Raw genomic sequence first — 23,606 nt, 5'->3', positions numbered from 1 at the left:
TATATAGTATAGTATTTCAGTCTGGCGAGTAAACAAAAAAATATACTAGCCAATGGCGATTCAATTGCCAAGGTGTCTGTAGAGGGTTGGTTTAGTCATGATAGTGTCTCAGTCACATTCAGATTGGTGTTTTTAGAAAGCAAAACTATTTGAATACATACAACAACATCAACATCAACATCATTATTATCCCAAAGACAGAAATACAATACTATTGTCAAGGTGTGGTCATATTTACAGTTGTTCAGCAAATTTTCATGGGTGAAATCCAGTCATTCCAATAGGATTCTACATGATCGGGATTTTTGCTTAAAAGCAAAAGATTTCCCCACACAGATTCACAACGGATTCAAATTTGCTGTGATGACTGATAGAAAATGACCTGTTTGGTTTGAAAGTTACTTCTGTGTGAGCTGTGCTTCACGCATCTCTACACTATTGACAATATATACCTTTTTGCCCTGCAAAATTTCACCAAAATAAATGTAAATGACATGTTAATTTTTCATAACTGATACTTCACACTACAGTAGTAAAATTACAATACTGCCCTAGTTTTTAGTTAAACCCTCACTACATTCTAGGTAATTCAACATTGGGAAACACTATATAGTATATAACATAACATGCTGAGGAAAAGTCTAAACATGGCCTTAACTGCCCATATTTCCAAGAAAGGGATGCATTGCTACCTGTGCACTTTTAACCAGTCTTATCTGTTTACCTGACAACAAAACTTGCAGCTACACTGAGAGATCACTAATCACTTTTAAGTGTTATATAAACTTTAAAAACATTCCAACTACTGCAATTCCACGAATGCGCAGGCTATACTGAGACACATGCTCATGTAAACTGTACAATAAAAGCTTTGTGTTGAACCACAGGCTTTACATTGTAAACTGACAGCCGTATCACCACAATGATCCAATGAGATTAGCAAACTGTGAAATATGAAATACCATTTCCTATTTCTTGGGCCTTGGTTTGTTACCAAAAGCAGGTCTAAATAACATTTACAACGTTCAGTCACCCGAAGGGGTAGTAAATGGCCAAATAACTACATAAAATGTAACGCCATAGTCAGTTTATCACTTTTACAGTTTTCGGACAGTGGCCAAAAAAAAATCCAATACACACAACGGACTCCTCACATGATATCCAAGAGGACAGGTACAATAAACTCCGACAAAGACCATGATTAACAATATTTTAGGCCTATCTAATTATGTTTAGTATAGGTTTACTACTTCTAGACACCATGAGATTCCTTGCTTTCAGTGGGACAAGAATTGTTGAATGTCTAGCTAATATGAACTAATTAAATCTGACATAAATATAAAATTTTTATATAAAGATTATTTTATTAACTGACTAACTTATTTGGATGAAAAATAAAAAAAAATATTAATTCATTTCCATCAGTTATTTACAAAATTGTTATTCCACATCCTGCCCAATTTTGTCCTCCAAACAATGTGCAATTCGAAGGCAATGAAAACAAATTGTGATACATGTAGGCTGAGTGGAAAAACGGGGTTAAAACGTAAACCTAATGCTTACCATTTGAAAGCAGAAGTTAAAAACTCTAAATTAAAAATGATTAATCAAGACAAACAAAAGCACAAACTAAAAGTTAGCTGATACGAGGTGCAAGAAACACATTCAACATATTACATTTATACTCCAATACAATACATACTGTCTGCTTCAACGCTTCCAAAGCATTGAAGCATTCAAAATCAGTCTAAGCATTCAAAACAGTCACACAAAACCCCAACAAAGGGCATTTGTACGCCTTATTAAATATGCAAGCCCAAATGTGAAGGCAATGTCAGAATTTCGACCTGTTTACAGTGAATATCACCCTCAACCCTGTGTAAATCTACAGGTGATAAGAGCCATTGATTCACACGGGGGAATTTTCCCAGCAAGCCTCAGTAACTGCTGAACACCCTCAAAAACACTAAACACAGCACAAAAATGTGTGACAATCGCTTTATAACACGATAATTAGTATTTAGCCAACGCTTACAAAAAAGTACTGTAGTGTTACCGCGGTATCAGGTACTACTAGTCAGTACTGTACAGGCCTAATTATCATATTCGTAACATCGTATTTACATGTTACTCTTAAGTATTTAAATAACATGATATATTACTAAGCTACATACAAGTAGCTAATCTAAAAATACCATGGTGTTTTCTGTAAGCGAAAGAAAGCAGTAAACAGTAAACCCTGTGTGTAACGTTACATGAGAGGCTATTGCTAAGGATGGTGACAGGGAACACTTAAAATCGCTTATTTAACACCAAATTACACGAATATTCAGTCAAAATGCAGTGGAAATTAATACCTCAATATGTTGACATGTCAACCCACTGCTTCTCAACAAAATATTAGACGTAATGAGTATGAATCAACTGTCTGACAGACTCGTTTCGCTTACCTGGGTTCAGGAAGGATGATTTTCTTGCTCGCGCGGGCCGCTGGAGTCGATTTGCTCTTCTCCATCGCCATCAGGTAGCTGACATCGGCGAGAACCGCTTCGAGGTCCGCCATCTTCGAGCCCTCTGGGTCGACCCGAGCCGCTAACAGTACCAGAACCGGCCGTGAGGGGACGGTGGGCGAACTCAGCACGAGACGAGCGCGGGAGCTGTGATGATGATGGTGGTGGTGATGATGCGCGAGAGAGGCGCGAACATCTATCCCAGCCTCAGTTCTTTTTTTTTTTTTTATCGTTTTTTTCCCCTCAGAAATCTCTCAGAAATCAATCATCGTGGCTGAAAATAGACGAAAAAAGCAGAAGGAAGAAGAACAAAAATCCACCCCGAATAGAAAATCTATAGGTTGCTTATCTATGAAACAACGTCACCCTCAGGTCCACTGGAGTTGTAGAAATGGCTTCTTGTTTCAGTGAGGAGAAATATATGTGCATGGCATCACCTCCAAGCCCGGAAATTTCCAAAACAATTTTAATTCTAGATGGGGATAACGATAATATCGATTAATCGAACCCCCCCCCATCCAGCACCCACCCCCTTTGGGTGAGTTTAACGCGAACAACCAACCCACCTGCCGGTGTAACGACCGTCAAAAAATGACATGCAAGTTAATTTACGCCACCGTCTGTGCAGATGAATGGAAATAACGGGCTGGTTAACTACAAATACATGCAAGCTGGCCAGTCAGTGTCACAAATGGATGATGCTCAAATCAAAACGTCGATGCGATCCCGTTAAAACCAACGAGATATAGAATACGAGTCGTAAACGAGCGGACAAGACGATCTCCTTAAGGTATTAAAATAAAGCAAGCCAGCTCGCTGCAAAACTGACAAATCACCAATGCATGAAAATGGACGCGGTTCAATCACATTAACCAGTTGACAGCACGCAAACAGACCACATATAATAAGGGTAATATGTATCAAGGCGGAAAGATGGTGGAAATCTGAAGCCCGATGGTTGGAGACACATAAATAATGGCTAGCGATGCGACACGAGCAGCTGGATTGTTTTCTGAATATCCAAAAAGCATTCAAGATCTAAACAGCATATGCATGCGTGTAAATATCCTGGTAATATCACAAACAAATCCCCATTTTTGTGGTTCGATGGTTGCGATCTGCCTGTCACTCACTCCTCTTGCTGATCCAAGCTGGTTGTCTTGAATTTAGAAGCCAATTAAAGGGCCAAAATTAAACTAGATGCGTTTCGATGTGGCAAGTCCATTGCCTCGTGCAGTGCAATGCAGTTTCCCTCTTAAACTGGATTTGCTTGCTCGTCAGATTATTTATGTAATGAGAGGTGTGCTCTAAGCAAAAAACGGCTGAGATATTGCTCTACTGTAACCTACAGAAGAGAGGGGGGCGCTAGAAAAGGAAATAAGCAGATGTGAACGAAAGCATTCCGAGTTTCCTTTTTCTAAAAAAAATGTCGCGATAGTGCCACAAAACGTGCTCAGATGAAACTGCAAGACAGGAATATACATAAAAACACAGCTACTGTGATTTAGTTGTGAATAAAAAAAAAACAAAAATAAAGAGTTCACCCTGAAATCTCTGCGCTAGATCTCGCGGAACTTCATATGCATGGCTGTGCGTCTCAAGCTCAAGTTTATGCGGACGAAACTGTGAGTTTCGAGGAAGAAAAACGACGTGGCTTTTAACCCCGACACGCTTCGTTCAGGGGTCTCAAATGTACTTTCTTCCAAAAGACATCCGATTTGGATTTTTCGATGTTACTGCCGAGAGAAACCACTCTTTTCGTTCCCATCCGTGTTTGGGTCGCAGATCCAAGTCTTCATCTCTTCCGACATCGCTCAACAAAAACACTATATCCGTCCACATAAAACACTCCAGTCCGACTCCGCTCAGGCCCTCCGGGAGAGAGTGCTTCTTGAGGATTCCCTGCGGTTAATCCAGACGGGAATAGACGACTATTTTCTTATTTTAGTGCTTGTGAGTGAGCTGAGCCCCTCGGCGCGTCGTGAAGTGAAAGGCTTTTCTGAGAACTGCACTTCCTCCCAGCGGCCGAGTCGCTACAAAACCCGGCGCTGGAGCCTCAAAACAAGGAACTGGAGCGCTTTGACGAGGCGGAGCTGGACTCCTGAGGTGTGTAGTCTTGAATTCCTTTTGATTTTATTCATTGACACTTTTGTTCGAGTTGTTTTAGTGCCCTTTTGTTATACTTCTTTAACTGAATTGATTTAGGCAACATATGCTCTCTCTTTAAATAAAAGCGCCCGCTAAATGACTAAATGTAAAAGCGTAAAAAACGAAGTACATAAAAAAACTACTACGGCGAAGGCTGTCATGCATATTAAATAGATCTTGTTGACGTTGCTTAGTAACCTTCCTGAAGCGCCCAGTCATGTTACCTCATTAATATTCATAAGTCGAACCTTCCCCATAGAAGGATTTTTCATTCGCCGTCTGAATAGCGCCCACTCACTTTTCAGCAAATCTGCTAGGCGTACTGGCGCACGTCACTGTACTTAATTAATATTCATAACCCATGGCTATATCATAGTAGCGAAGTCTAGTGGCTGCGCCATGTTATCTAAATAAAAATCGTTGTGTAAGCGCATCCCACCTCTTTTATCAACAATGCATCTACAAAAAAATTTTGATTTGTTTGGGTTTCTCCTTTCAGTTCCTGGTCATATGATTTAATCTGACAAACAATGATATTTAAACCCACTTCTAGGAACAAGTTAAGTCATGTTATGGACCGTTTTCGTTTATTCTCCAAAGAGAATTATGATATTTTGTTTCTCAATAAACCTGCATGCCTTTCTTATTTATGATCATTTGGCTTGTAGGCTTATTGCTCCCTCTGGCGGAAAACAGGCGAAAGTGCATTTTATTTCCTTGGAATAGTTCAGCCAAAAATAAACATTCTGTCATCATTTACTCACCCTCAGGTTGTTTCAAGCCTGTATGAGTTTCTTTCTTCGGTTGAACACAAAATAATATATTTTTAAAAATGCTGGTAACCAAACAGTTGATGGTAGCCATTGACTTCCATAGTATGGATGAAAAAAACAATAGAAGCCAATGGGTACCGTCAACTGTTTAGTTACCAACATTCTTTAAAATATCTTCTTTTGTGTTCAACAGAAGAAAGAAACTCATACATCTGACAAATGATGACAGAATTACAATTTTTGTGTCAACTATCCTTTTAAAAAGAAAGTTTTTGAGCCAAAAAAAAAAAAAAAGTTATATAAACAGAATTTGTTTGAAAGTGTCCAAAATTCCTCAATGTTGCTCTGAGGTTTTAGTAAATGCACTCTTCTTTTTTTTTTTTTGGACACAGATTTATAACAGGAGGTCAGTGAGGTTTAAGAAAGACAGTTTATTTAGCATCGGGCAGAAAGGGGCATGAGAGTTTTTGCAAGGAGAGGGGCGAGGAGAAATCCGTTACTGCTGGATACGGCGGATGTACTGGATCTGAGGGGTCTGGCAATGGGAGACAAACTCCTTGAAGTATTTGTACTCCCCACAGTGGCGGTCACACTCCATGATGTACTGGTATCCACGGTAACCAGGGAACTGGTAGCACACGAACCTGTAGCGTGCGGATCGAAGAACAGACGGCGGTGAATGAAAAATGCGAAAGGAAAAATGACACAGAAGAACCCAAACAGATACTCACGCTCCGGACTGAACACGCATAGAGCCCACTTCATTGTTGCACCATCCCATAGCCTGAAGAGAGGGGTAGTCGTCACTGAGCTCTCCCTTGCGGCCCAGGTAGTTCTCCCTCTCATAGATGGTCATTCTGCACTCCCTGTGGTTCTGGGAGGAATCAGCCAATGAGCATTTCCAATTTCCAATGCAAACCATAAATGGTAATTATAATATGAATTAATTGCAATCAAAACCAATGCAAAATGAGGTCAGATAAGGCAGGTTGGGTCAGTGATGTGTGATGTGATTTTGTGAACTTACAGAGCAGGAAATGGGTCTAAAGGAGGTCATTCTCTCGATGTGGTAAGCATTGCTTCCTCCAAAGGCATCGCACTGAGGATACTCACCACGCTCCAGCACAAACTGGTGACCCTGGTAATTTCCGTGCTCGTAGCCGACCCACCTGAACAAAAACACGGGTTAAGCCTCGGCTGAACTTGTGTGCCACAGTATTGACTATTAAAGTTATCTTTTTAGTTCATTAAAATAAAGCTGAAGTTAAATATATATATTAGATGAAAAAACTTGGACTTGGCAACTAAATTAAATAAAATAAGTTGAAGTACTAAAATGACTAAAACTGTAATAAAAACAATTTTAAACTAAAAAAATTTAAAAAAAAGACAAAAGCACATAACAAAATTACTAAAACTTGAGCTAAAATGAAAATGAAAACAGAATTAAAAGCGAATGCAAAATAGTATATATGTAAAATACACTGAAAGAACTTGGTGTTGAATTTCACTCAGAAATTTCACAAATAATTACAAAGTAACATATATGAAATTTTGCAGTAGAAAGACTGAAATAATATTCTTGTAAAACATACTCCAATAATCTTATCAAAAATGTTTTATTTACAACTTTGAAATTTGATTTTTTTTTTCAGTGTTGTTAACTGAAACTATTAAAAATCGTTTTAGTTTTTTTTAATAAGCTGAAATAAAATAAAATATAAATATTAGATTAGAATAGAAAAAATGTAAAGCTTAAACAAAAATAGATATGCCTTGGCAACTAACTGAAATGAAATTAGTTTAAGTTGAAGTACTAAAATAGCTATAAGTGAAATAAAAAATAAATTAAGGCTAAAAAGAAATATCAAACAAAAAAAAAAAAATGAACAAAAAAGACAAAAGCCCACACAAAAATTCCTAAAATGTAAGCTGTAAGCTAAAATTAAAATGAAAACTTTAAATATAAAAAGAAATATATATATATACTTACAAATACTTTAATGGTATATATATATATAGTACTTTTTAAAAATCATGTATGATTTAATCAGAAATTGCTAGTACATTTCCCAAGTAATTACAAAGAAATATCAAATCACACATTGAGTTAAACTTGAAGCTTTGAAGTAGAAAAACTGAAATACTATTTTCTTGAAGAACATACTCGAAATAATGTTTTATTTACACCGTCAAAAAATCATCTTTTACTAAAACAACACTGTGGCATCAGTTCGTGGCATGAAGGTTTCAAATCAGACCGTCCTTGTACATCAAAACATGTTCTTAAGTGACCTGCCTGTTCAAATTAAGGTTACATAAATAAAATGCCACATGGAATAAGAACACGCTTGTTGAACAAAACCCCTGCTGACCAAGAATCACGATTACTACTGCTCAGACAAACCATTAACCCCAACTTCTGCCACTTAGCACTGTTAGTGAAACCACATGAATGATACCTCAGATTGAGCAGACGTACTCACATGAGCCACATCCAGAGATCTGACTGTCATCTGAAGCCTAAACTGTTGATGTTTGCTTTTGGCCTTATAGAGCATGTTTTTTATGGGAGTGAAGGGTCAGATCTTGGTTTTGTCTGATGTGGAGTCTCAGCTAGTGGAGATGATTGGCACAAACCTCAGGAATTACGTAAACTATCAGACAAAGGGTTTGGAGAAAACACTCACGCTCCGCTCTCCACTCTCAATGAGCGCACGCTCTCGAAACCGAACTCCATGACGTTGCAGCACTCGGAGGTGAACTCATGGTGACGACCCTGGAAACACTCCTCGTCGTACACGATGATCTGGAAGACAGAGGTTGGGCGCCTTTAAAGATTTCAAGGGCACAATTAAAGACTTGCATGTTGGGGAAAAGGCCAAATGGGATGTGAAGCACTCTAAAAGCAGCAGTTACTCAACACCAGCGGATACATCTGAGGACTTATACTATTAAATTATAGCAAAAGCGTCCAGATAACAACATTCCTGGAGCACTTGCAATCATTATGCAATCTTTTCGGACTTATGTGAGATTCCTTGGAAAACAACAGCTTGTTTTGGAGATCTTGATGAGTGACAGCATAGTGTCAAATATGCGCTGGAAAAAATTGGCGTGTATTGGAAATTGCATGTAAATTTCATCGCAAAGAACACGATGAATTAAACATGAAATTAGAAAAACGGAAATATCTTTTTCTTGTCAAATTTGTTTGATTTACATCTTTGAAAAATCGGACCATTTTTACTCAAAAATTGCTAGTAAACGTCACAATTACAAAGAAATGACAAGTAATAGATTGAATTAATGTGAAATTTTGGAGTATAGTATTTTCTTGTAAAATGTACTTCAATAATCATTGTTTGATTTACAACTTTGAAAAAAAAAGTCAATTTTCTCTTAGAAATTGCTAGTAAATTTCACAAACAAATACAAAGAAATGGCAAGTGAAACATTGAATCAATGTCATCTTTAGAAGCAGAAACACTCAAAAAAAATCTTGTAAAATGTATTTCAATAATTTTTGTTATAATTTTGTGATTTACAACTTTGAAAAATCTGACCATTTTTTACTCAAATTAAAATTAAAAAGTAAATTTCACAATTACAAAGAAATGGTAAGTAACACATTGAATTAAACGTGAAATTTTGAAGCATTTTATTATCTTGTAAAATGCACTTATTGTAAAATAGTATTTTTTTAAATATATTTTTAAAAATGACTAAAACAAAAAAATATACAATACACTAAAAATGGTGTATATTAATTTTCACTCAGAAATTGCTAGCAAATTTCACAAACAATTACAAATAAATGACAAGTAACACACTGAATTAACCAACATTTTGGAGTAAAAAAAAAACTGAAATAGTCTTTTCTTGTAAAATAATCAATCTTTTTTTCTTTTTCATTAACAACTTCAGAACGAATAATTTTTTACAGCATACCTTCCAATGGCCAGAGAACTTGGTGCAATGGTGAGTCATCTCGTCTGCTTGAAAACAAAGAGCAAGTGGATACAAACAGTTCAAAGTTCCAGATTAAACATAGAATTAGTCTATGAAACTTCACTAAAGATAATAGTGATGACAAATCAACATCCCATACATCTCACACACACACTAAACACCACAAGCATGGACATGCGCATCTGAATTAGACTAAATGAGACTTTACATCAGCACGGTCTGACTATGTGCTCTGTTTTTGAGTCATTCTCAAGTTATCGGACCAAACAGGAAGGCCTCTCTATAAGAAGCCGAGGCCTGTGGCAGTGTAAACGTATAAGGGAGGTAGGGGGACAGACAACGGGCCCGTAGCGGAGAAGAACTCACCTCGCTTCGATGGCCTTGGGACGTCCTGATGTGAGAGTGAAAGCTGGGCATGTGCATGTACCCTTTTAAAGCCTCCCCTGGCAAAGGGCCCAGTAAAAGCCCCGGCTCAGCAGCGAGGGAGGGGCCTACCATTGTCCAGCTGACAAAAGAGGGGTTAAATCTATACAGCTGGAGAAGTGCAAACGCTACACTATCCCTGCCTGGATCCAGGCCTGGACGCTTGGACCTGGACACACGCGTGTCACATGCACATACGTGTCAAGGGCCGACGTGGATCTGAGACAGTGCATGTGCAGGGGGAGATGATGCTGGTCTTGGACACGTTCCATATATGACGCTCTTGTTTTGGTTCAGTGACTGCGTTGAAAATAATGATTGACAGCAGGGGAGGTCTACTCTACAGTGATGGTGTGAAGATGTCATACACTTACAGTAAATAACATCATAAAAGATACTAAATGATTCAAAAGTATTAGGATTTACACAGTAATATATTTAGCTTTTGTACAATAATATAGTTTTAAAATATCCCTTGTTTGTGGCCCAGGATAATTAGGTAAATCAAACTTTTAGATAACCTTTAAATATGTTGAGGAAAATAATTGATCTTGGTCTTGGTTTTTTAATAGTTTGGAGATGTGAAAACAAAAAGTGAATAATAATAATAAGAAGAAGAAGAATACATTTAATGCATATAGCAAATTTCGAACATAAAATGCAAGCAAAAAAAGTTCACATCAGAATATAAAAAACATTTATTATATACAATTAGATGAAAACTGCAAGGCTTCTATAAAGCTAAAGCATGTTAAGGTTTGTACACTGCTCTTTATTTATCACTGTGCTTTCAAAGGTTATTGCTAATCAGTGAGTCAGAGTGAGGAGAGGCTCTCAAAAGATACATTGCAGTTGTTACGGGGTTATTGCACCATTCATTTGAGAAGATTGTAGCCGTATATCTCAAACCGCATGTTCAAAGAGTGCCTGTGAGACTCTGTGCAACTCCATGTGGGATCCTTCTGTTGCATAACAAGCTCATTCTGTGTCTGCTATCACACATACCAAGACACAAACACGACCTAAAAGATGCCATTGAAAACATAATATTAAGCCTAAAAATCATGAGAATCTGAATGACTGGAATCAAACCATTAATGGATGTCAGGTATGGATTTTAATATGGCCAACATTTTGTAGCAAGAATAATAATAATGAACACAATATTTTATATATATATAAAAACTTTTCTTATGGCCAATAGTAATAATAATAATAATAATGCATTATATGTTAAAATATAGATTCATATATAAACATCACAAGCTCTCTAGTATTAATTACTACTACTACTAATAATAATGCATTAAACCTAAAAAAAATATATGATAAAAAATTATATATATATATATATATAAAAAATGTATATTTAAAATATATTAAAAATAAAAAACTATAAATTAATTTGATGAAGATTATAATTGCACACAAAATATATATTGTAATGCATTTGAAATCAGAGTGTATATCAGAGTGCAAACATCACAGCGTGTATTTCTTGTGAAACTCAGGCAAAGTCAGAGAGCAAAGTAGAGTGGATTAGGATCACGTGACCCCTGACCCCTGTCCATATGTAGCCTATAGCATAGAGCACCGGCTAAGAGGGAAAGTGCCATTGTCAGGGCTTTTCATTGACAGTAAAATGCTTACGGGCGCTGCGGGGAGAGCCTTCTGGGCTATGCGATGACCCTGCGGCTTTGGCACAGGCAAAGTCTGATGACGACGTGTTTCTATTGTACCCCGAGGGCCTCTGTACTCCCCTTGCCAGGGTATAAAAGTTAGAGCACTGGTCAGAGGGGGCCAGCACGAGCCAGCCAACCCAGCACAGCTGTACTCAAGCAGGTAAGAGCCCAGGTAAAACGGATACAGCAAAAGCTGAGTCCCTTCACCATCTCACAGATCTAGTAGGGAATTGCCCTGGATTCACTGGTTTTTCAGGGATTGGAACCATTTGAAATGTGAAGCCCAAACCGTACCATGCCTAACATTCAACCCCTGTCCCACAACACCAGTCCCACATGGATGTTTTGGAGTATACGCACCAGTTTCAAGCCTCATGACATTTTCCCACCCTTTGCTCTTTTCTCACAGACGTTCTTGAACCCCTTCATCATGTCTCAGACCGCCAAGTCCGCCACCAACCAGGGCACTGACGCCAAGGACAAGGGAGCTCCCGCCCCTGCCGCCACCAGCAAGGCTTCCAAGACCGGAGACCCCGGATTCATGGGTAACTACAAAGTAAGTATCTGGTTTTAGAGATCGGATTTTGTCAGACAGACCACTTACAGACATTGTGATTCGCATGAAACCTACACTCTTATAAGTAAAGTATCTTTAGTGGAATCTATGGTTCACAAAGAATCTTTAAAATCCATTGCAACAAAGGTTCTTTATAAAATGCTCTTTAAAGAACTGTTCTTTGAGGAACCCAAATAATTCTTCAACAAATAAAAAGAAAAAAATCGTTCTTTTTTGACTTCCATGAAGAACGCTTAACATCTATAGAATCTCCATTGCACAAAAAGTTCTTTGTAGTGGAAAAATATTCTTTAGATAGTTCAAAAATACTTCACACTAAGAAAATGTGTTATTTTAAGAACTGTTCTGGTTCTGAAGAACTTTATTGGCTTCTATAGTTCCATGAAGAGCCTTCGACATCCATGGAAACTTTCCATTGTGCATAATAGAAAAAAGTTCTTTAACGGTCTTAAGAAGGTTCTTTGGGGAACCCAAAATGGTTCTTCTATGGCATCGTTGCAGAAAAATCCTTTTGGAAACTTCATTTTTAAGAGTATCCACAAAATCAGGCTTAATTGTGAAATTAAGAAAGTAAGTGGGAAACCTGGTCATGCTCTACTTCTACGGCTCCTGCAGATCTTCCTGTTCGACCAGGAGAACTTCCAGGGCAGGATGATGGAGGTCCAGAATGAGTGCATGAACGTTTGTGAACGCGGAATGGACAGAGTCCGCAGTATCATTGTTGAGTGCGGCCCGTAAGTCACGGATATTTTCTAATGTGGATGGGGAAAACATAGAGGCTGTAGTTAAATCTTTGAGATACTTTTATAGCTTATATCAGTATTTTGACTTACTTTTTTATTTTAATAAGTATTTTGTTTTGTGTTTTTGTCATTTTTTTATTATTTTTTTTAATATGCCTATATAGTTTTTACTCATTTTTATTTGAGTTTTAGTTATTTTAGTACATAAAGTTAAACTAAATGAAAATTATACTTTTAAAATATTTTAAAATGTATTTTCACTTTTTCATTTTCAGTTTTCTTAACTATAACCCTGAGCTATATCTAGTTGGTACCATCCTTTTCCCTCCGTACTCATGCTGTCATCCCTCTATCCCTCTTTTTTTTCCCTCGTCCACTGTTTGGTACACATCTGTCCCTGCTGTCCATGTCTTCAGCTTTGTTGCCTTCGAGCAGACTAACTTCCGTGGCGAGATGTTCATCCTGGAGAAGGGCGAGTATCCTCGCTGGGACACCTGGTCAAACAGCTACCGCAGTGATTGTCTCATGTCCCTCAGACCCATCCGCATGGTAGGACACTTGGGAGAGCATCGCAACTTCTCGTTATTGTATTTAAATGCATGTTGCTAATTGGTCCAAATGCCTACAGGACCCCATGGAGCACAAGATCTGCCTGTACGAGCTGTGTGACTTCCAGGGCAACAAGATGGAGATCCAGGAGGATGACGTGCCAACCCTGTGGGCGCATGGCTTCTGCGACAGAGTGGGCAGCGTGAGGGTTCCCGGTGGAGCGTGAGTACCAAATCAAAACCTAAATTAACGGCTAAGAGCAATACTATCCCATGTTTTACACACTCTGTTCCTCTTTTGGAAGTTGGGTGGGATACCAGTACCCTGGCTACAGAGGCTACCAGTATCTGTTTGAGTGCGGCGACTACAGACACCTTCCAGCCTCAGATTCAGTCCATGCGCCGTGTGAGGGACATGCAGTTCCACCAGCGCGGCTTCTTCAATCTGACCACCGCTAAACAGTGAACTCACCCCGCTGCGGTCCTGTAGCATAGCGACTAGCCTTCTCATGGTGCTTTTTATCCCCGTACCGCCCACTTTTCTCTGACTCCTCCCCCCAGAATAGATTCATTTAAATTGTCCCGGACATCTAACTGACTTTTTATGATGCCAATAATAAACATGTTTTGGAAAAACAAAAAAGCTGACCTCTCTTGTTATTCTTTTCTAACATTTAAAGGACTTACATACACAAATATAGGCTACAATACAAATACACAAATTCCCTCCCAAAAAAAAAAATAAATATGTCCAGGGAAAATTTAAATATTCAAAATATCTTAATTTTGCTAATAGAGCTATTTCGTTTTAACATAATTCTCATGGGATGCATATTCCATAATTTGAACATAATGTGTATTATATAGGGTTAATTATATGTTTTAAATATAGCATTTAAATATAAATATTATCTTTATAAATATTTATGTAATATTTAATTTTGATTTTTATAATATAATATGTATTTGATAAAATACATTTATATTTAATTTAAACTCAAATAAATAATTTCTAATGTCTGTAAGCCTGTTATTGATCATATCATGCATTAGTATCGCAATATATGTGCTTTTATTAAAATGTATTTTATGCTATAATTTCACTGCTTTATTATAATAAAGAGTGAAGCCTTAATTTACTTTACATTTCGACATACATAGATTAATAATTTAATTTAAGCTCAAATAAATTATTTAAAAACTAATATCTGTAAAACAATTACTTATCAGGTTATGGATTAGTATATATACAGTTTCTGTATTAAAATGTATCTTGATTTTATTTTTATCATAATATAGACTATAGAGTGAGACCTTCATTTACACAGACATTTAAAAATGAATATAAATCAATTTAAATATATCACAAACTTCAAATGTATATTTCATTTTCAACTCTAATAAATAATAAAATCTAATAAAATAGATCTAATAAAATAAAACGTCTGCGTTACGTCATGATCACATGACCCGACCGGTCACACATCGCTTCCTGTTTGCTGTTGCGAAAGTAGATACATCAGAGCCAAGATGGCGGCGCTTTTCAAAGCACGGAGAGGTCAGTAGTGTTACTGATTGTTACTGTATCCTTACAGCAGTGTCACTCGCAGCTCATGAGCGACTCTGTGCGCATGTAATATGCCGCTGGATGCATTTGCAGCTAGTTTATTTAAGCGACCAATGCAGAGTGATTCACAAACATTTGTACGACTGTCTAAATTTTTGGTAACGTTAATTGAATAAATATTAACGTAACACATAATAATTTCCTTTATACGCCCCTGTTTCGGTTAGGTCTAAAGTTAAGACCATTAATAAACTAGTCAATAAATAGAATAAGAATAATCACATGCTTACCTTATTAAAATTCACTTCATGATTCTCCATGATTAGGCACGAACACGTATGAAATCTGAAATATTAGTTTCCTATGTTCGTGTTGTTTTGGATGGTTTATTGTCATATGTGGGGTTAATCTTAATCTTTACCCTGACATCTGACTGTTTCATTCAAAACAAATGTCACTCAGAGTAAACAGTCAAACTCCTGCTAGTTTCTTGAAGAAATGCACGCGTAATGCATTCAGAGTTGGTTTATCTAACTGATTATACATATACAGAAGCACAATTCTACCATTTTAATGCATTTTTCTCATTACAGCTATTTTGGATAGTGTGAAAGTGCACAATGACCTTTTACCTACTTTTGCAGGTTCTGCGCATGCGCATAAACTCATTACCGTATTTCACTACCCTAACATATAAATGCTACTAGTGAAATACGAGTATATATATATATAAACTAACATATATAGTTTTTTGTACATTAGCCATGGAAGTTTCATGATTTTCTTTGTAATTTTACTATGTAAAATACTGTAATATTCAAATATTTTCTACTGATTAGATTATGATTTAGTGTTGCAATTTATGCATATTTTGTTCCATTAGGGCTGCACAATAGGGCTGCACAATTAATCGAATTTCTAATCGTGATTACAATTATGGATGCCACAATTATGTAATCATTCAAAGCGGCAATTAATCGTTCAAAGTCCACTTATGTTATTATTCTGCACGCTTAAGATATGTTTTTTTTTTCTTTCTACCTGTTATCTTAAGGGTTTTTCAATTGTTTTAGTTTTAGTATAACATTATAATACCATTCATATTTTTACTTTTTTTATCATTTAAAGAAGAAACCAATCCGATGTATATTTGACATTTGAGGCTTAATACTATAGAAAAGCACTAAAGGTTTTTCAGTTAGAGTGTTTTCAGCTTGTTTATTTTCATATAAAAATACGGCATGCAGTTGCATCAAACAATGGTATAAACATCATTCAGTGTAAATTGTGATAATCGTAATTAATAATCGCAATTACAATTTCAAGGGAATAATCGACAATTATGATTTTTGTCATAATCGTGCAGCCCTAATTGCCATGTATCTATGATTTCCCTGCTTTATCATAAACTTTTTTTTTTTTGCGGAATCACATTTATGTTGCCGTTTCATTTTATCATTATTCATTTAGTAAATATATACAGTATACATGTTACTATAATCTTCTTTTCTGTATTTATCAGCTCTGGGCATGGCGGTAGGGCATGGCGTTCGCTGTTTGAGCCAGCTTGCGGAGCTGCCAGAGTTGCACCAGATGATGAGGCAGACATGTAGGGATTACGCACAAAAAGAACTTGCGCCAATCGCTGCTCAACTGGACAAAGATCACAAGTTCCCAGCCAAGCAGGTAAAAGGAGCTTGAGCCATGGAGCTCCACAGTATTCACTGTCTTTCGATTAGAGCACATGAGGATGATTGTGGTTGATTTTTGGATGGTGTAGGTAAAAGAACTGGGAGCGATGGGTGTCATGGCTGTAGAGGTACCAGAGAGTCTGGGTGGAGCTGGGATGGATTATCTGGCGTACTGTCTGGCCGTGGAAGAGCTCAGCAGAGGATGTGCATCGACCGGAGTCATCGTCAGTGTGAATAATGTGAGTCGTCTTTTATTCTGTGACTCAATGAATTCTGCTGAATCTGTTTAAGTGCACATTTAAACTGCATTTTGTATTTACTTGCATTATCTTTGTGTAATATTTAAATTTGTTTGATGATCTGAAACATTCAAGTGTGACAAACATGCAAAAAAATAAGAAATCAGGAAGGGGGCCAACACTTTTTCATTTCATTTTTATAAATACATACATATACATATATACATATATGTATAATTATTATATTGATACTTATTTTTTTCTCATACTGTATTATATATATATATATATATATATATATATTATATAGAATCACTATTGCTCATACTTTACAGGTTACTGAACTGAATCTCTAAGTATCAAACCTGTCCTTTTCATTATCATTTAGCTGAGATTTAATTCTGCATGCGATCGAATTGCTGTGTTTTAGTCGCTGTACCTGGGTCCAATTCTGAAGTTTGGCACAGAAGAACAGAAAAAGCAGTGGATTACTCCCTTCACCACGGGGGAAAGAGTTGGCTGTTTTGCTCTGAGCGAGCCAGGTAAACACAGCTGCAGTTCCATGAGATCTGTCTGCTTTCTAAACACAGGTGCACTCATACTCCTTCACACAACCACCAGTTGTGGATTATTGAGATGATTTCATTTATGCTCTACATCTACAGATCCATAGAGTTGCCATTTTTACGCTAACATCAGTGAGAGCTTGTTTTCATCTAAGTGTGGTATGAAATGTTTTGCTGAAGATATGTTTTTCGCTATAAAGGAAACGGCAGCGATGCAGGTGCGGCGTCAACACTGGCACAGCAGGAGGGAGACGAGTGGGTTCTGAGCGGAACCAAAGCCTGGATAACCAACTGCTGGGATGCTTCCGCCACCGTCGTTTTCGCCACAACAGACAAGAGCTTAAAACACAAGGTTCGTGTGCTGAACTGATTTGAAAACGACTGATTATGCAGTGTAATTTAAGTTCATAAAAATGTAAAGAGCTGAAATTGTTTTGATTTTATGTATTCATAGGGTGAATTGGGAATTTTCAAATGAAAAAATACATTATTTATTTACTTGTATAATTATTTATACAGTTTTATTTTACTTAAAAATCAGGGAATTAGTGCCTTCCTAGTGCCGATGCCTCATCCGGGGTTGTCTTTAGGGAAGAAAGAAGACAAACTGGGAATTCGAGCTTCATCGACTGCCAATATCATTCTGGAAGACTGCCGCATCCCACTTGGCAACATGCTGGGAGAGCGTGGAATGGGCTTTAATATTGCAATGGTATGATTTTAAAGGTGCTGTATGTCATTTTTTGACTGTACTAAAGCATAAAAATAGCACAATATGTTTGCAGAAATGTAGGAAATGAAAAACAATGCTTCAGCCAGTTATTCTACTTTGAAATGTGCGTTCCATGTTGGAATCGCTGTTTTTGCTTTGGTCTGTGTAATTCCACCCACTGACAGTTTTACCCAATAGTATTTCGGTACCCCGGGTTGCCAGTTGGTGGAAAACACAGCGTATGGCAACCATGGAAGCCAACAAATAAACTGCGTCAGACATTGCAAATTCTACCTGACCTAAAAAGCCTCGGCATCCATCTAAAAACCTCTATGTCCAGAAGCTCATCAGCATACAGTGTCAATTGCACATGTTCCTGTTGCGTGTCCTCAATCTGGCAACCTGTGTGATTGCTGAGTCTAAGGAGGATGGGCTGGGAGAAAAAACTCTCTTCAATATTTTGAATTTGGAACTCAGTGCCATTTCAACCTTTGTCGGTTACTGTAAATAAAACCATTTCATTTTAGTCAAGTTATAAGACTAAAGCTCTTTCACATTTGCTTTGTTTACATGGGATCTAATGCAGCTGTTTTCCATCCCACAGCAAACTCTGGACAGCGGGCGGCTTGGTATCGCAGCACAGGCTCTTGGTATTGCTCAGGCGGCGCTGGACTGTTCGGCTGATTACGCTCATAAAAGAACAGCTTTCGGTGCTCCGATTGGGAAACTGCAGGCGATACAGGTGATATACTGACTGTAACTCACTACAAACACTCCCTGTGTGACATTCAGAGGGAAAGTGGAAAGCTTTAGTGTTTTCATCTTTCATCTGGGATGATTCAGCTGCTGACGTTTCTCTATAAATGTCTCTTTCAGTTTAAACTGGCAGACATGGCCTTGGCCATAGAGAGCGCTCGACTGCTCACCTGGAGAGCTGCTATGCTGAGGGACGCAAAGAAACCTTTCACTAAGGTTAGTCTGTTTCCTCATAACTAACTATTGTGAAGTTTATGGTAAATGTGCTAATGGTTTATTTAAACTTGGGGTTAGTGGTGCAATGAATATCATGAAAAATGTGTGTTTTTTCGTACTGCAGGAAGCTGCTATGGCTAAACTGGCTGCATCTGAGGCTGCTACGTTTGTCTCCCACCAGGTAATCATCAAATAGATATTTTATTTCTAAACCCATCCAACTGTAGATGCACTAACATGAGTATTTTGCTGAAATGTGAAGGCCATCCAGGTGCTGGGCGGGATGGGTTACGTCACAGACATGCCTGCTGAGAGACACTACCGTGACGCCCGCATCACAGAGATCTACGAAGGCACTAGCGAGATCCAGAGATTAGTCATTGCTAACAACATTCTCAAAGAATATCAGCAGTAGGAGAGCTGATGTTCACGTTGACTCGCTCTGTTACGACACTGTGCCTGGATTGGCTGATCTGGTCAGTCACAGATCTCAGGACTGTGTTACTGTGACTGGCCACTGAAGATGTATTAATGTTGCTCTATCACAGATAGAGTGACTCAAGACTGTTTGAAGTGCATTTTCTCATTTGTGCCACAAGAATGCAGTAGAGTCTGGATCGTATGCCTTTGTATCAGACTGTAAGGACTAATCTTCACTGGGAATTTAAATGCATATCTGATTGTACATAATGAATTGTGTGTATTTGTTATGCATTTTAAAATAAATAATGATATCAAATTTTAATACTATGATTTGTTTAAAGTTGGTTTATTGTAACACCTTATTGTAATTCTAAGATTCCTCTGATGATAGAATTTGGTTTGAACTATGGCTAAAGGGAAATTGTTTATGGGACAAAGTTTGAGGGTTTTAAAACGGCTAGCTTGGACTAGTACATGTTGCAGTTGTTTCTTTGGCCAACTTGAATAATACAATGCTGAAATGAACAATTTTCAGTGGGCTCCAAAAGTCTTGCGATCACTAGTGAAAAATCTTCTGTTTTGTCTAATTTAATAATAAAAAATGCATTAACAAAAGACAAATTTGTGTGAAAATTGAACTGAAACATTTTTTCATGAATGTCTTACGTTTGATTAGTGACCTACAAAAGTTCAGAATATGAAATATTTTGTATTTATTTGACATACTTTCTGTTTTTATGTTTTCGATATCAAAATGGTTTGTTTAGGTGAAAACATTTTTGCATATTTCAAAAATATTTAATATTTGCATATTTAATTTCAAAAGAATCCTATTAAAGAACCCTGTTTATTTAACACATATGCATTTGTTAGTGTGTGTGCTGTTTGTTAGTTTATGGGGAAATGAGCGCTTGACCAGATTTGGCTTCAGTCCCACGTGCTGCGGGTCTCTAATCTATCGGCCACATCAGGGGGGAAGAGGCGCCATCATTTCCTGTGTGCCGTTTCTGTCATTTCAGAGCGTGTGAGCTTTTCCCACAGGACTCAGAACTGAGTCAGAGTTCCAGAATTCCGGAGACCTGAAATGATGCTGATGATTTTTTATAAGGATAAAGGTCACGGCTCTGACTTTTGTTGTCCTTGCTTTAACAATGCCTAAGATCATACGTGCAAAAAAAAAAAAATAATTTTAACCAGTGCAGGTTAAAGGAATAGTTCCCCCCAAAACATGCAGATTTTCACAACACAAGATGTAATTTCTGGACTAGAGTGGTGTAGATTACTTGTGGATTATTGTGATGTTTTAATCAGCTGTTTGGACTCTCATTCTGACGGCACCCATTCACTGCAGAGGATCCATTGGTGAGCGAGTGATGTAAAGCTAATTTCTCCAAATCTGTTCTGGTGAAAGACCAAATGCATCTACATCTTGGATGGCCTGAGGATGAGTAAATGTTTTAGGTGAAATATTCCTTTAACCTCTACTGGTTACAGTGGCCAACCAAAATTATATAAACACATTCATATGTATGAATGTCATAGCATTAGATTATTTTGAAAAAGATGGCAAAGGCACACTTTTCGAAGCTTTTGTTTGTTTTAAGTATATTGTCAAATGTGTTAGTAATTTAGGGAACCATTTAGTATATTCATTTTAACTGTATAAAAACAAGCTGGAAATGTTGGTTTATTTTCAAAAGATATCAGAAATCTAAAACCATATCACATAGCTTTTTCTACAATTCTTGTGTACACTTCAGACATCTCATGCATATGAAACACGCCTCATTTATGTACCATCAAAATGATGCAACTGGACACATTATTACCAACAAAAATTTTTATTTATTACTTTGAATATGCACAAATTTACTGAAAAATGGTTTCATACAACTATGTACAATCAGGAGGTTTAGATAATCAAAACAGTCTCATGTAAAGCTGCAGCCTGGAGTCTATAGGCAGAACAATAGGCATTATTCAGTGTCTTATTGAAGCACAGACCGTGTCTAATTAGTGCACTCTCATAAAGCGGAACAAAAACAAGAAATATAGACCCTCCCTTCACCCACCTTACGCCACAGTGATTAAAATCAAATGCAAACAAGTGGGCCGCTGACCCTAATATCACTAAGACAAAAAAATACCCGTGTACATCTAATTCATTATTACTAGGACAAACTGTTAAAGGAGCTAAAGACAGAAAAATATAATCAAACATAGTTTATACATACACAGTCAAAGTTTATACATTGTCAATTGATTATCTGAATGTTTGCTAAGTTTGGTACAAGACCTGTTGCATGTAACTGGGAAGTTGACTTACATTATTTCATCTAAAACTATTTTAAACATTTTTTAACATGCCGTTTTAATGGATATGCAAACTTAAAAAAATCATTTCTCACACTCATTTATAAGAAACAGAGCACCTAAAAATACATTTTCATATATATTTGAACCTTAAATCTTGTTTTTGAATTAAAAATACAATTATTGATGAACTACCCAGATATTAAAGTTTACAGCCTTGAAAGTCCATATGCGCAGAGCCACTAGTCCATGGTTGAACGTTGAGGTTCACACATAGTTTCGTTTATCATAGTCCCCATTGATTGATGTGCTTTTTGTAGGTGGAGGTACATATTTTAGAGGATACGAGGATTTCTCATCATGTGGACGAGAGAAACACAGGATCACTCCTCCGACCAGAAGCATGGCAGATGCTGCCCATCCGATGTAGAGCGCAGCTCCAATTTCTCTCTTCTTTGCATAAGGGACTTGAGGGTCGTAGAAGTCCGAGATGATGTTATTGGCCATCCAGCACAGAGGCACCAGCACAAACAAGCCTGCGATGATGTATATCACCCCTCCGACGTTGACTACTTTGGCTTTGATGGACTCTTTACTGATGCAGTTGGTGCACTGAGCACCGGCGATGGTTATCATCAGAGCCTGGACACCCAAAACCGCTGAGATGACCGTCAGAGCCCGAGCGGTCTGGAGGTCAGTGTTCAGCGCCAGGACAGAGTCGTGCATTTTACACTGCATCTGACCTGTGCTCTGGACCACGCAGGACATCCACAGTCCGTCCCAGATGTTTTGCGCCACCACGATGTTGCCCTCGATGAAGGCGGACACTTTCCACATGGGCAGCCCACAAGCCACCATCACCAAAAGGGTCCCGGTGACGCTCAAGCCAAGTCCAATAATCTCCAGACATGCAGAAATCATCTTTGCAAAGTTTTTTTTTTGATGCACTTGAGAAAGTCTAGAAAAAGTATTTTTGTTCAAAGCAGGTGTTCAGAGCAGAAGTATCTCTACATCGCTTGGCAGTGTTGCAGGATGAGATGCGGTGGGAGTTTTCTGCTCTTGTGTGCAGGGAGGATGCTGTTATAAGTGCACTCATAACAAAGAGGAGCGGCTCCAGCCAATCAGAGCGCAGCGCGTCTCCCGACAGCCAATCAGAAGTGAGAGCCGCTGGACAAAACGGGATAAGACTAAACTGCATCATTCAGTCGGAGTTTTCAAAAGTGACGGTAGCGAGAAGGGTCTGGCTGCAGCTGGCGCTTGCACTCTCAGGCACTTGCACTTCCGCTAGCGACGTCACTTGCAGTCTTTATTATTTTTTATTTTGTTCTATTTATTGATTCATAAATAGACATTTAGACATAGACATGACATTTTACAACAGTAGCCAGGTGGTGAAGACAAGAAAAAAGAAACTAAATTACGAAGTCACTTGCAATCGACACTTGCACTCTCCGATACCTGCGACGTCAGGTGCAGTCGACACAAATCGTGCGTGTTGCCAAAGGAGACAAGACGCTCTGGTGGTGCTAAATCTAGTACCATAACATACAGGGTCCTGCAAGTCATCTGTAGAAGAAAAAGACAAGACCTGCAAATCCATGGCCAAAGAACAGCAGAATATGAACGCAATGCGTCTCTCGTTAAGCGCTTTCCACCCATAGAAAAACACTTAATATGGCTTAATGTATTAAGATGCTGTTAAAATATCAAATGCAATATACAGTTTATTAATATAATGAATATGTAT

The 23,606-nt window shown here is 37.8% G+C and overlaps 4 protein-coding genes and 1 pseudogene across 6 annotated transcripts in view; 2 read left to right on the top strand and 3 right to left on the bottom strand.

The window, feature by feature from the left end:
- The window catches only part of grk3 (G protein-coupled receptor kinase 3), a 54,418-nt gene extending 49,820 nt beyond the window's left edge, over positions 1 to 4,598 (bottom strand). Inside the window, exon 1 of one of the 2 annotated variants that reach the window (XM_016487546.1) lies at positions 2,451 to 4,598. In XM_016487546.1, coding sequence (XP_016343032.1) covers positions 2,451 to 2,563 — 113 coding nt within the window. In that variant the 5' untranslated portion in view covers positions 2,564 to 4,598. The remainder of the gene's footprint in view (positions 1 to 2,450) is intronic. The other variant, XM_016487536.1, reaches the window with a different exon arrangement.
- Positions 4,599 to 5,842: 1,244 nt separating this feature from the next.
- Positions 5,843 to 9,828, bottom strand: LOC107689555 (beta-crystallin A4-like). Of its 2 annotated transcripts, none has more exons than XM_016487578.1 (6): positions 9,770 to 9,828; positions 9,383 to 9,426; positions 8,122 to 8,240; positions 6,459 to 6,600; positions 6,163 to 6,305; positions 5,843 to 6,075 (listed from the first exon to the last, which is right to left on the bottom strand). In XM_016487578.1, exons 2-6 carry the CDS (start codon positions 9,419 to 9,421, stop codon positions 5,928 to 5,930), a joined length of 591 nt encoding a protein of 196 aa, XP_016343064.1. In that variant the 5' UTR covers positions 9,422 to 9,426; positions 9,770 to 9,828; the 3' UTR covers positions 5,843 to 5,927. The 2 variants fall into 2 exon arrangements, with proteins under 2 accessions (XP_016343064.1, XP_016343072.1); XM_016487586.1 differs by having other exon boundaries at positions 9,383 to 9,429; positions 9,770 to 9,825.
- A 1,739-nt stretch (positions 9,829 to 11,567) lies between these two features.
- On the top strand, positions 11,568 to 13,997 carry LOC107689545 (beta-crystallin B1-like; annotated as a pseudogene).
- Positions 13,998 to 14,853: 856 nt separating this feature from the next.
- LOC107689539 (short-chain specific acyl-CoA dehydrogenase, mitochondrial-like) lies at positions 14,854 to 20,164 on the top strand. Its single transcript, XM_016487559.1, has 10 exons — positions 14,854 to 14,934; positions 16,466 to 16,629; positions 16,724 to 16,873; positions 17,304 to 17,415; positions 17,640 to 17,791; positions 17,981 to 18,151; positions 18,756 to 18,893; positions 19,028 to 19,123; positions 19,248 to 19,304; positions 19,386 to 20,164. The coding sequence occupies exons 1-10, from the start codon at positions 14,907 to 14,909 to the stop codon at positions 19,536 to 19,538; spliced, it is 1,221 nt and encodes a 406-aa protein (XP_016343045.1). The 5' UTR covers positions 14,854 to 14,906; the 3' UTR covers positions 19,539 to 20,164.
- A 1,262-nt stretch (positions 20,165 to 21,426) lies between these two features.
- Positions 21,427 to 22,908, bottom strand: LOC107689969 (claudin-5-like). Its single transcript, XM_016488182.1, has one exon. It carries the CDS (start codon positions 22,778 to 22,780, stop codon positions 22,127 to 22,129), a length of 654 nt encoding a protein of 217 aa, XP_016343668.1. The 5' UTR covers positions 22,781 to 22,908; the 3' UTR covers positions 21,427 to 22,126.
- Positions 22,909 to 23,606: the final 698 nt, after the last annotated feature.

The sequence above is a fragment of the Sinocyclocheilus anshuiensis genome, unplaced genomic scaffold, assembly GCF_001515605.1.
Source record: "Sinocyclocheilus anshuiensis isolate Anshui unplaced genomic scaffold, SAMN03320099.WGS_v1.1 scaffold393, whole genome shotgun sequence".
NCBI classification, from domain to species: Eukaryota; Metazoa; Chordata; class Actinopteri; order Cypriniformes; family Cyprinidae; genus Sinocyclocheilus; species Sinocyclocheilus anshuiensis.
Note: the sequence above shows the minus strand (reverse complement) of the source record. Positions and strands in the feature narration are given on the sequence as shown.